At 32.4% G+C, this 12,310-nt stretch overlaps 1 protein-coding gene across 3 annotated transcripts; it reads left to right on the top strand.

Annotated features, from left to right (window-relative positions):
* Window positions 1-449: 449 nt before the first annotated feature.
* LOC108610475 (choline/ethanolamine kinase) lies at window positions 450-12,065 on the top strand. Of its 3 annotated transcripts, XM_089464151.1 has the most exons (9): window positions 450-911; window positions 1,932-2,144; window positions 7,359-7,465; window positions 7,543-7,930; window positions 8,006-8,158; window positions 8,892-9,280; window positions 9,348-9,413; window positions 9,700-10,117; window positions 11,016-12,065. In XM_089464151.1, exons 1-9 carry the CDS (start codon window positions 891-893, stop codon window positions 11,091-11,093), a joined length of 1,833 nt encoding a protein of 610 aa, XP_089320277.1. In that variant the 5' UTR covers window positions 450-890; the 3' UTR covers window positions 11,094-12,065. The 3 variants fall into 3 exon arrangements, with proteins under 3 accessions (XP_089320277.1, XP_017858093.2, XP_017858092.2); XM_018002604.2 differs by lacking the exon at window positions 1,932-2,144 and having other exon boundaries at window positions 496-911; XM_018002603.2 differs by lacking the exons at window positions 450-911; window positions 1,932-2,144 and adding an exon at window positions 5,732-6,058.
* The last annotated feature ends 245 nt before the right edge of the window (window positions 12,066-12,310 follow it).

Genomic DNA, 12,310 nt, shown 5'->3' with positions numbered 1-12,310 from the left:
CGTGTAACAATATTGCGGTACTGCGCGCGTGCCAATTGGCATGAATTTTAGAAAACTCTCAATGGAGCTTTGGAAAACATATTTATTTGAAACGTAATTGATTGGCTTTGACCCAAAAAAACATACCGGGTCTAAAAGTAAACAAGTGATAAAAAAAACTGGTTCTATTATTATTTCAAAAATAAACTAATCAAAATTAGAGATATTAGAATATAAACTAATTTTTTACAATTCAAATAAAAATGTATAGAAGTAGCTGTAGCAGTCAACCTTGAGTCGTCTGTCAGGTTGCAAAATTCAAATTGGTGGTGAGAAAAATTCTCGATTGTTGCTCACTTGCAAAAGTTCATTGGCAGAGCGCTGTGAAACTCAGCAGCTCAGTTCGAAATGCAAATGCGAGAGAGAAATAGGAGAGCTGCCGTGCAGAGTGCTAAACCAAGGTGATAAGATAACGGAAGAGTAGGCGAAAATCACACTCCCTCTTTTGACACTCTGCAGCGACTCAAAGCTTCGATCGCAGTAGCAATTGAATCGTGCGCGCGAGTGGATGCTAAAGCGGAAAGCAGTGCAACATTAAACCCGTTAATCAAACAGAAACAGTCAACAGCTCAACTAGTTGTTTTTATTTATACGTTTTATTGTAATTATATTTAGTCAACAGTGACGTCGCAGTTTATAGAGCACGTGGATGTATATTTAATTGTTTCTGTCAAGTGGAGGTGTAAATAAAAAAAACGAATAACAAAAAAAAAGGAAATACTAAAACAGACAAGCACACGGTCACAACAGGAACTCACGCACATACATACTCACACATTGCTGTTACGTACCTTTTTGAACATCGTGTCGCGTGTGGAAGGTAGAGCGAGAGGAAGAGTTTACGCAGTAAGATGTCCAACAATTTGCAAACGGTAAGAGAATGCAAAATGCAGAGAATGCTTTATAACCCGTTTCATTATTGTTCTCGCTCTTGGTAGCAGCTTCTCTGCATTATTTTTGTTTTTGTTACGAATTCTCTACGTAATTCGCGAACATTGACCGATACCGCCATTCGTGTGTCATCGCGAAATCTTTGGCGGCTATCAGGCTCTCTTGCAAAGCGCACCAAGAAGTCCATTCATTTTGCTAACACGTTTGTCGCCTGCAATGTAAATTATATAAAAAAAAAAAAAAAATATGTATTGAAATAACTTTTGACAGCTGCTGAAATTAGTTGTCTTTAAAGTTTGTAATGAATAATTGAGCATTTATCATTGATTTTGATTTTGGTATACAATTTGTTGGTATATACATACACATGTATGTAATCAGATCTATTTCTAGTCTACTGTGCTAACTGCTTTAATCGAAAGTGCTAAAAAAGATGATTACTTTTATTGTTAATGCGTATACATATATTTTTAAATACATTTTTATTTTTATATAATAATTATTTTTGTTCTACAGTATTAACCGCTTTAATCCAAATTATTGAAAAAAATTGCTTTTATTTTTAATGCGTATTACACGGCATTGATGTCATCAATTTCAATGAACTGATAAGCTGAAGCAAATATATAGATGTAGAAGTATTGGCCTCTTATCTGAAAGAGTATTTCAGAGTCGATCTGTTCGGTCACTTCAAGGCTCTTCCGTTGTTGCATTTGATTTCATTTTTTTTTATTGTTATTTTTTAATGATGATTCCACGCTTCTAGCTTATTCCTTGTTGGGCTTATCGCATTGTTATACATTGTTGTTATACATTGTTATACATTGTTGTCGTTGGCTCTCTTTATAATACAACTGGCGGCATGTTCTTGATAAGCATGTTTCTCTTCTTGTTGTTGTTCCTTCTTCTTCTTTTGTTTTCGTATAAATATTGCTTTTGTTTTACTCTCTTCAATTTTTGCATATTTTGTTGATTTATTTATGTATACTCTGGGGTTAAAGCTCGTGTCGCAGACACTTATCGCAATGGGCGCCGCACAGGTTGCTCTGCGCACGGGCAGCACGCGCTGCCTTAGCCAGACGCTGTCGCGCATTTACCGCTACCCGCCCGACTCTAACGGCCGGTGGAGTTGCCAGAGTCGACGCAATAGGTCACGTGCCGTCGCTGCTGCGGCGCAGTTGCGCAGCGAATTGCAGACGCATAGCTTTAGTCAGGTAATTGCTTTAAGCCAACTATTATATACCTAGAAAACACACACACATATACACACACATACACAAATAACTTTATAAAATGGGATTTACCCAATCGCTGTCGTTATTATTCTTGCTAGTTTTGTATAAAGTAACTTTTGATTATTATGAATATTTTAATGAATCATTTACTCGTAGTGAGTCATCTTGTAAGTGAGAAAAATAGAAAATAGAACAAAATAGTTGCGGGGAAAACTAAACAAAAAAACCCAAAGTTGATTTAAATAAAAATAATAAAATAACAAGATAAACAAAGTTGCCCGTTTTTTGAATACTCAAGTGTGTATATTTTATTATATACATATCCTAATGTATTATTATTGTTCTTTTTATTTATTTTTTGCTTTCTATTCTTCAATTATTAAGTTATTTATAAATATTTTCTTATTTATATTTAAATATTATTTTATTTTATATTTTACACACAACTATTTTTGTAATTTCATTTATTTTGTACATTACATTATATTTGTTAAAATACCAAAACTTTTACATGATTCTGATCTGGACTGCTTAGACTTAATTTAGGGTTCATAATAGATATTTCCAAATAAAATCGTAATTTACAAAAAATACACAAAATCCGCTATATTGCATAATTGTATATAAGAATTAATTCTAATGTAACTATTTTTTACTTTGGGTAATAACTATCGAATGTTTTGTCAGAGCAAAGACTAGATAAGATAGAAAGACTAATAAGTACTTAAAGAACGTAGCTTAGATTGGTTTTAATAATCAATATTAATTAAATTTAGAGCATTTTAGAACTTTTGTAAACTTATATTAATTTGAGTTTAAATACTTTAAACCTTTTATTTTTATCAATTAAAATTATTTAATGTGGCACTAGCTAAATACACTTGAAGAAATTTAATCAGATAAAATGTTCAAAGTTACTTACTTACTCATTAATGATAAGTAACATTAAAACAATTTGCTTATCAAATTCCAATTTGTTTGCAATTTATAAATGTTTACAGACCCATCGATAGGTATTTGATAAATGTAGATATTTATTTGAGATACTGCCCACAAGCTTAAGCCAATTATTAGCCACGTGTTCCACATCAACCATAGAATTGTATTTTATTTTCTATACCTATTAGTTCCGAAAGTTTTTTTGGCATGCATATTTTTTCCACTACTTCATAGGTATTTGTATAACACGCGTTTCAAATCTTATCTCTAGTTTCGCGTTGTGCAATGAGAACTTTCAACTTATTGGCAAACAAATCTAAATTTAGTCTGGTTTTTTTTCGGGGAAGTTACCAATTCATACTGACCTACATATGAACATTGTGATAAGAGGAATGTTAAATGTACATATTTAAATATATTATTTAAAGATGCAAAAGAAAATTGCATATAAAACTGCAAATATAATTTTAACCCGGTAAACATTTTTTCAAACATTAAACTAAATAAAATCGTTAGGCGAGCTATAGTAAAATGTAAATTAATTATGTAATTTCTTATTTTGAAGAGCTTTAATGATATTTGATAGAACCTTTTGATAGAACCTTAATATAAATAAATAAGTGAATTAAAAATTTTTTCTCGTTTTTATTAGTTTCTGAGCTTTATAAGTCAACGAAGCATTAGTCGGCAAATTGGTAATAAATATATGAATAAAAAATTAAATAATGTCTATATATTCGACAGTTAGAATAATAAAAATATTTTTAAAAATTAAACCAAAATTCAGTAACATCAAGTCAATTATTTAAATAGAGTATTGCCTAGTCGCTATCAATCGGTGCCTAACTACAATATATAGACCTTAAAATACAAATTATTAAATCTACAGCTGCGTACTTCAAAGATTTGCCTTTGGCAAAGCAAAATATACGTGAGAAATATTTTCCGATTAAATTTTTGCAAGTGGGCGCTAAATAAAATAGTTCTTGATAAGTTTTATTAGTGCTGATAAGACCCGGAACAGGCTTTACGAAAAAAAGTCTTATTCACATTGTTATATTAATTTTTATAGTTCTCGCTTAAGCTGCGATCTATAAAATGCCTTTAATGGGCTTATCAGGTTCAGGTATAAAACTTGTATATAGTTTATATACTTGCGCGTTCTTCTGGCCATCAAATGTCTGTCTCACATTGTTTTACACATTATATGAAATAATTATATCAACTGTTTGCCATTCTTACAATATGTATATATATTTCATATATTGTTGTTCCACTTGATAAGAGACATTTGCTTTGTGCGTAGATGGAAGATTTTCTTGTTGCGCTGTTTGCGTGGAAAATTCCACAAAATTTACATTGAACTCGTTATATTTACAAGTGTGTGGGTGTGGGTGTATGCGTTTGGGGTGAAAGTTGTCTGCATTTTGATGCATCGATGAATTAAACTAGTTTTTTTTTTTTTTTTTTTTTTTTTTTTTACTAGCTATAGTTTTAGGATATTCAAACTTACTTACACAATAAAACATGTAAGAACGTTGCAGTCGGGCGTTATCGACTGCAGAATACGCCTTCACGGGTCAACGTATATTTTTCAAATTGAAAATTCTCCAGCTTTGAAAGCCGAACAGACGGACGGATATTGCACAAAACCAATAAATTCATTTAATTTTTGTGAGTAAGCATAAAAATTAAATAAATATTTTAATGGATGATAAAGATGAATGAAGAAAGAGAGTTACAAATGTCTTGGGCCATTTAAGAGAGGGTAGAAAATGAATAGAGAAAAATATAGGGAGAGAGAGAGAGAGAGAGAGAGGAGAGTTAGAGAGAGAAAGCTGAGCTAATCCTGAGGGGTTGCAGCCCTTCGTGCACCTTAAGGCAAACGAAAAATCTTATAAATAACTGCATACCTGCTGCATATGGATTAGATCCAACTGGAAGGTTTTACTTGTGAGAAAATATATATATTTATATCTATGTATACTTATACATATATATGTACTTGTATCTACAGTTCGAGTTTATAGAAAATATCGTTTTCTTAATTGACTAATTGACTTTTTGATGGAATTTTATATGGATGATTTTTTGAAATATCTAATTTTCCTATTATATCATATATATGCTAAGTTAAAATTTGAACAGTCGTCCAACTGGAAACAGGTCAACGAACGTTCATTGATGATAGATGTATATCAAGGCCTCAGTTGTAAGTTTTGAGCGGCATTTACAAGCACTTGAATGATACAATCTAATCTTAAATAGGTGCTAGACTACAATGAGTTGCCATTAAACCAGTTTAAAATAGTTTTTCTCTACTTAAGTTATTTTTCTTTTTTTTTTTTTTTACCTGTCGTCCAGAAATCGAACATCTGTTGAAAAATCAGAGAAGGCAAAGCAATTGACGTAGTTGGTAGTTACGTTCGTGGTTTGTGTGCTAGGTATGCTTTAGCCCTAGCGCAATCAGAGGGCAAGGTGGTTGGTGGTGCATCAACCACCAAAGACAGAGAAAGAGAGATATAGAGAGACAGAGTGAGAGAGTAAGACATAGAGAAAAAGAGCGAGAGCGCAATGAGTAGTGTGAGCGAGCATCTCAGGTCTACGATGAGTCAGTTCTGTTGTGAGCTGTTTCAGTTTATTATTGAACGCCCAGCTGTGAGGAACTAATCGACTTAATACGGAATAACATTGAAGACTTGCGTGCATACGGAATTGTTAAATCAGTTTTTTTTTATATAATTAGATTTATACATAGCCTTTTATATATAGTATTTGAAAATTTATCGTGATTTCTTGTAAAACGGAATAAACGTAGTATGAGACAACGTAAAGGTTGCATTAAACATAAAAGTCGTCGTCAAAAGCAGCAGAAATTTCTAGATATTGATCAAAATTGTTGTAAACGTCCATGCTGTAATTATGAACATATCTGGCAACATTTTCGACGCAATGTAAGCGAACCATATATAAGTTAATCTAATATATTTAATATATCGAATATATTTAACATATCTAATATATTTGAGTTAATTTTGTTTTTAGACTATTCGAAAATCTAAAAATTCTATTATAATATTTTTTGTACAGAGTATATGGTTAACATGGGATGTTAGTTTGTAAACAAATAGTTTTTGGCAAAATTGCTATTTTTGTACATATTTTTATTTCAGAATCATTTACGTTTCATTTAAAATTAAATTTGTAAACACTACATATTTCCTATTTATGAAAATATGTACCATTATATATATATGCTTGGTAATATATATTGGTAAATGTTCCGAATAGGAAAATGTTATGTTTATGTTAGATATATATGTTGCTATATGTTACCTAGAGTCTGGTAGTATATGTTGGTTGTTTTTCTCACTATCGCTTAGGTATTCATTCCCTACATTAGAGATAAATTTGACAATTTGCACTTCATATGTTAAGTATATGTTACGTATATGTAAGGTACATGTTATGTACATGTTAGGTATATGTGAGGTACATTTTTGCTATTACTTAGGTACATGTTGAGAACAAATTTCTTTCAAGGGGAAAATCGATTTATCGCGAATTTCGATTTCGCGGGGTACAAATTATCGAGACTCGACTGTATGTCTATGTTAGCTAAAATTTAGAAACAGTATTAGGTCTATGTTAGCTAAAATTTAGAAACAGTTTAATTAGATATTAACTAGCAAAAAAAATTAAATATGTTTACGTATATATAAATACTTCTTTAGCCTACAAATAATGTAAATTCTAGCTAGACATCATGTACTAACTTGTTTTACCTCATAAAAAATAAATATATTATATTTGAATTGTACGCCTAGAAACACTTTTAGCACTTTCGCGACCTTGCACTTGTACTAAAAATTGTACGCGAGGCTACTTAGAATTTAGACATTGTTTATTTTCAGTCTTGGGTATATTGCATGCCATTTTTCCTTTTTTTGTATTGAACACATTGAAATATATTATATTGTATATTATTCTTCTATATGTATATATTTGATATGACTAGTACGACCCACCAATACTCACCCTCGCGAAACCTCTGCCGGGTATGAGTACCCGCATTTGTTTTGTCAATTCGTAAACGTCAAAAGTTTTTCTCTCTCTCTTGCGCGCTCTCTCTCTCTCTCTTTTTCTGTTGTCTCTGTAAGGCACACTCTCTTCTCTTCTGTTTTTGCTCAATTACAATTTCTGTTTCTCTTTGGTTTTTGGTACATTTAACGCTCTTGGCACACATCCAAATAGGCCACACTTGAGGAAATTCGCCAAGCGGCTGCCCGCATTTGCCGTGACTATCTAACCGGACGCTGGAAGGTGGTTACCCCAGAGCAATTGGTGGTAAAGCGTATCAGGTGAGTTCCATATTATAAATTTGCATAAAATCAATAAAAAGTCATTTAATCTGTACAAATATATTATTGCGTTTTAGCGGTGGTCTCTCGAATTTCTTATATTACGTCAGTTTGCCCGACTTGGATGATTTTGATGAACAGCAGCTGTTGGAGGTAGAGCAGCAGCAACAGCAGTCAGGAAATGTCAACGTCAACATTGGCAAACACGTCATAGCCGCCTCGGCATTTGCTAAGAATAGCGAAAACAACAACAACAACAATAATAACAATAACAACAATAACAATATCAAAGATGTGGCACCGGAGGTAACAAAAAATCCCTCAGCCATCGCCCACGCCGATGATGATGATGACGATGCGGCGCTGAGCGCTAAACAGGCAAATAAAAGACGACGCTTTGATAGCGACAGCGGCGATTCTAGTTTGCTGCGACGTTTGCACAGTCCCAAGCAGGAACCCCGTGAGGTAGGTCGATCACATTTGACAATCTCTTTATAAATGCTAATACTTAAATAAAAATAAACTCTCAACACAATATAGGTGCTGCTGCGCATCTATGGTCAAACGCATGGCGATCATGCCCTGGAGACCATGATAACAGAGTCTGTGGTGTTTGCCCTGCTCAGCGAACGTAACTTTGGACCGAAGCTACATGGCATATTTCCCGGTGGACGCATTGAGCAATATATACCGGTGGGTTGGGCAGAAGGAGTAGAGAAAACAATGTAGAAGACTACAACAGTTTCAGATTTATGTTGTCTTTTAATATTTAGATTGAGATTGTCATATTTTAAGGAAGATTTTGTTTGCATAGATAGATAGACTGAGTGATAGATATATTTGTTATCAACTTGCTAGTATTAATCGAGTAAATATTTGTATTAAATATAAGATTGAAATCTGTATCCAAATAGATTTAGGCTTGCAAATAGATAAAGATATAGATAATAATATAAAGATATATTAATATATTAATACTGTAATCAAGTAGCTGTACCCTTTATGCTGAATAGAATACTTCTAGGAATATTATGTTCTTTTCTATATGTATATACTGTACAAGTATTTAAACATATGAATCAATTTTAGTCTAGCCAAAATAATTATAAAATTTGTTTAGAAAATGTTTATCTATACAAAAACATTGAAGCTTAAGATGATAGAAAGAGACTTCAGACTAAAATCAAGTTCTTAAGTTCTTTTTTTTATAATACCCTACCTCTGAGAAATAATAGTCTAATACTTCTATAATAGGCATAATTAAATATATTGCTTGATTTATTTCATTTCCTTTAAAAAAAAACGTTTGCTTTATATAAAAGTTTTGCCTGCTTTTACTTAAAGAGATCAGTACCAATTTTAGCTCAGTAAATCCGTGCTATATAGAAATATAGAAATTGTATGTCTTCTATTTGTATTCATTTAGGCACGTGCATTGGCCACCACAGAGCTGGGCGATGCTCGTATTTCGATGAAGATCGCTGAGAAAATGGGTGAAATACACAGCTTGAATATACCAATGTCGAAGGAACCGGACTGGATATGGAATTGCATGGACCGTTGGCTGGCCAGCTTGGATAGCATTGTAAAGGGCAAAATTGAATCGAAACCGAATTCGACAGTATTGCAAAAGCAACGTGAACTCATGCGATCCATTGACTATGTTCGGGAAATAGCCTGGCTAAGATCGGTGATAGAAGCGGGCGATTATCCCGTTGTCTTTTGCCACAACGATCTGCAGGAGGGCAACATATTATTGAGGCAATCAAACAATGGAAATGATCGTACACCCAGAGAATCAATAAGTAGTCTAAGGTACATAGAATTATTTCATTTATTGAATTCTTAGAGATGCCAATAATTAATTTCAACTCTGCCATAGATCCAATTTTGATGAGACCCTGGGCGATAGTCTGGATGGCAACAGTAATTTGGATGCGGATGACAAGTGAGTGAGCTATGTGGCTTAGTAGAAACCATTATTGGACACTAACCCGTATTTATTTGCCAATTGCTAAATTAGTAATTAAGTTATATATACCTTCTGTATGCTTGTTAAAACTACCTTAAATTCTAGATGGCAGGCCCCATTGCTGCGGTCGTCAAAATGAAATTTTAATTCGGCATAAGCAAATTACCAAATACATACAGGTTATCCATGCCATATCATACAATCACTATGATTAACTGAACTAATCGTATTCCTCTGTCTCACCCCCAATATATAAATGCAGTAAGTCGCATAGTGCGTCACCCTGCCCGGAATTGGACACCACGGATGATTCCGCACTGGACTCGAGCTTTATGTCCGATCATGAGCCAGATCTCATTATCATTGATTTTGAATATTGCGCCTACAATTATCGTGGCTTCGATTTGGCTAATCATTTCATTGAGTGGACCTTCGACTATACCAATCCTCAATTCCCATACTTTCACCACTACAAACATCAATACGCAACGGTGCAGCAACGTCGTGATTTTATCGTCAACTATTTGAAGAAATATCACGATGATGAGCACTACGAGCCCCATGTGGAGGAGCTCGATGCGGTCGATGCCGAAATACAACTATTTACAATGCTCTCTCATCTGTTCTGGAGCCTCTGGTCTGTGGTGAATGTTACGTCAGCCATTGAGTTTGGTTATTGGGTATGTTTTTGTTAAATAGATATATATTTGATCTCATTGCTAATGTTTAATTTATTTCTGTATATAACACAGCTTAATAAAGCTTATATTACATTAGATCACGCTGTTGTGGTTAATATATATTTGACTACAATATATCTAATATATATCCTCTATATAGAGCTATCGACTCAGACACACAGCTACAATTGTGAATGATTTTAATATTCTATTCAGTTTCGAATTGCAAACGTCAAGTCACTGAGTGCTCGGAGTGCGCTGAGAGCTGGGAGAGACTGTAATCTCTTTACAACAATATAGATCTATAGAGTCTCTTAAATTCTCTTTAATTAAACTTCTGGTTGTTGGGCCCTATCTGTAGGGCTTAGAAAACCCTAAATTTTAGTTCAGTTTAAAATGTAGTAGAATGCTTCTCTATACTTATGAAATTAACACTTTAATTAATCTCGCAATACAATGAAAAAATGATTCATAATATAATTTCACGAAATATTATTCTGAGATTATAGTTCAATAATTAATTCCTAAAATTACTTTTTAAAATGAAAAAAAAAAAAAGCCCTGATAGAAAGAAAATCTATATGTATATGAATATTTTTTTAATCAGTTTAATTAATGCGAGATTTAATATTTAAATTTGGAATAGGTAATAGGGACCTGAATTAATTTAATTGTAAATTATTTATTTCGAAGTAAGAAATATGTTTTAAAATGGTTCAATAATTGTTTTAAATATGTATATATAATTTTTTAAAATATGTAATAATATCATAAATTACAAATTTAAACATATTTTATTTTTTAAAGTGCTGTTAAGGAATAAATAATTTATATAAATATAATTGTAGCTAATTAATTTTAATTGCATATACGAAATAATCTTTGGCGTCTCTTGCAGGAATATGGCATCGCACGCATACTGGAGTACCAGCAGTTGAAGTCCGCCTATTTGGGAAAACGAATTACCAGGACTTGAGGATTAACTTTAAGGCAAAACTATCAGCGCACTTAATTGAATCATTAAGAGTACTTAAGTGGCCTTAATATTAAAACACCTACAATAACTAAAACAAATTACTAAAAAGAAAAACAAACAAACACCAACTAAGAAAAATATTTAGTCAGGAGTTACTAAATTATTCTAGCTTAGTTAATGCAAACATACACTACTATACACTATGTGCATATGAGCTAAATGACTAGAAATGAGCAGATCTTATACTGACTATGGATATACTGATATATGTATATGTATCTATCTATGTATACATATATACATGATTTGTGCTGTGCATGGCATGTTTATGTATTTTGTATATTATTAAATTTTTAATCATTTAACGCTGAGAAGAAAAGTCAAAATGTAACAATTGCAGCTGTGATTATTGTGTGAGTTAGGCAGAAAACAATAATTAATTCGCTCATTTAGGGATTTTGATTAAAGTTTTGATTGAAGTATTAAGACAGCACTAACTAACTAACACTACTAGCTAATTCGCATACACTCTCCTTACTCAGCTCGATTCACACTACACACACACACACACACACACATACAGCTCCCACAGAGCTCACTCTTAGCAATTTATTCGAGTTTATTTCACTTTCGAATTTCTGTCCACCAACATTTTCATCGAAATTCACTTTTTGGTTTCCTTTGAAGTATTATTTTTGCTTTCCACTGCATATAACACCAAAATCAATTGTATTTCAACCTGATGCGCAACATCTATAGCGCAGAAATAATTAACAAATCAGCAAATAATAAATTGGCCTTTTTGTTCTGTCTTTTGATGGTAGCGTTCGATAAATATCGAGCAATAAATATATATATTCCGTAAATGAATTTAGTTAAATAATATCTATGTGTAATTAGTATTTAATATATTTGCGTCTATTTTTTAATGCAATCAATAAATAAAATATTTAGTTCAAATTATAAATACAATTGGTATTGATTTTATTTATATAATAAAACCCCTGTTAAAATATGTATCTGCTGTGCTATCTAAAGAGGAAAAGTATGTATTGTTCAATGAAACAATCAAATAAATTTTGAGCCTCGAATCTACTATAAATTTAGAATTAGAATTTAGAATTAATTGGAATCTTGTAAATCAAATGAGAAATATTATTTGACTAAACCAGATTTATTGGTCTCCTATAGGGCTCTTGTTGATTAAATAAAAGATT

The sequence above is a fragment of the Drosophila arizonae genome, chromosome 3, assembly GCF_054131065.1.
Source record: "Drosophila arizonae isolate 15081-1271.41 chromosome 3, UAZ_ARI_1.0, whole genome shotgun sequence".
NCBI classification, from domain to species: Eukaryota; Metazoa; Arthropoda; class Insecta; order Diptera; family Drosophilidae; genus Drosophila; species Drosophila arizonae.
Note: the sequence above shows the minus strand (reverse complement) of the source record. Positions and strands in the feature narration are given on the sequence as shown.

What these genes read in the sequence shown, in the direction of transcription:
- LOC108610475 (XM_089464151.1), top strand. Translation starts at nt 891, where the DNA reads ATGTCCAACAATTTGCAAACG. An exon ending in TGTCCAACAATTTGCAAACG is followed by an intron (nt 912 to 1,931) that starts GTAAGAGAATGC and finishes CTGGGGTTAAAG; the next exon opens with CTCGTGTCGCAGACACTTAT. An exon ending in GCATTGAGCAATATATACCG is followed by an intron (nt 8,159 to 8,891) that starts GTGGGTTGGGCA and finishes GTATTCATTTAG; the next exon opens with GCACGTGCATTGGCCACCAC.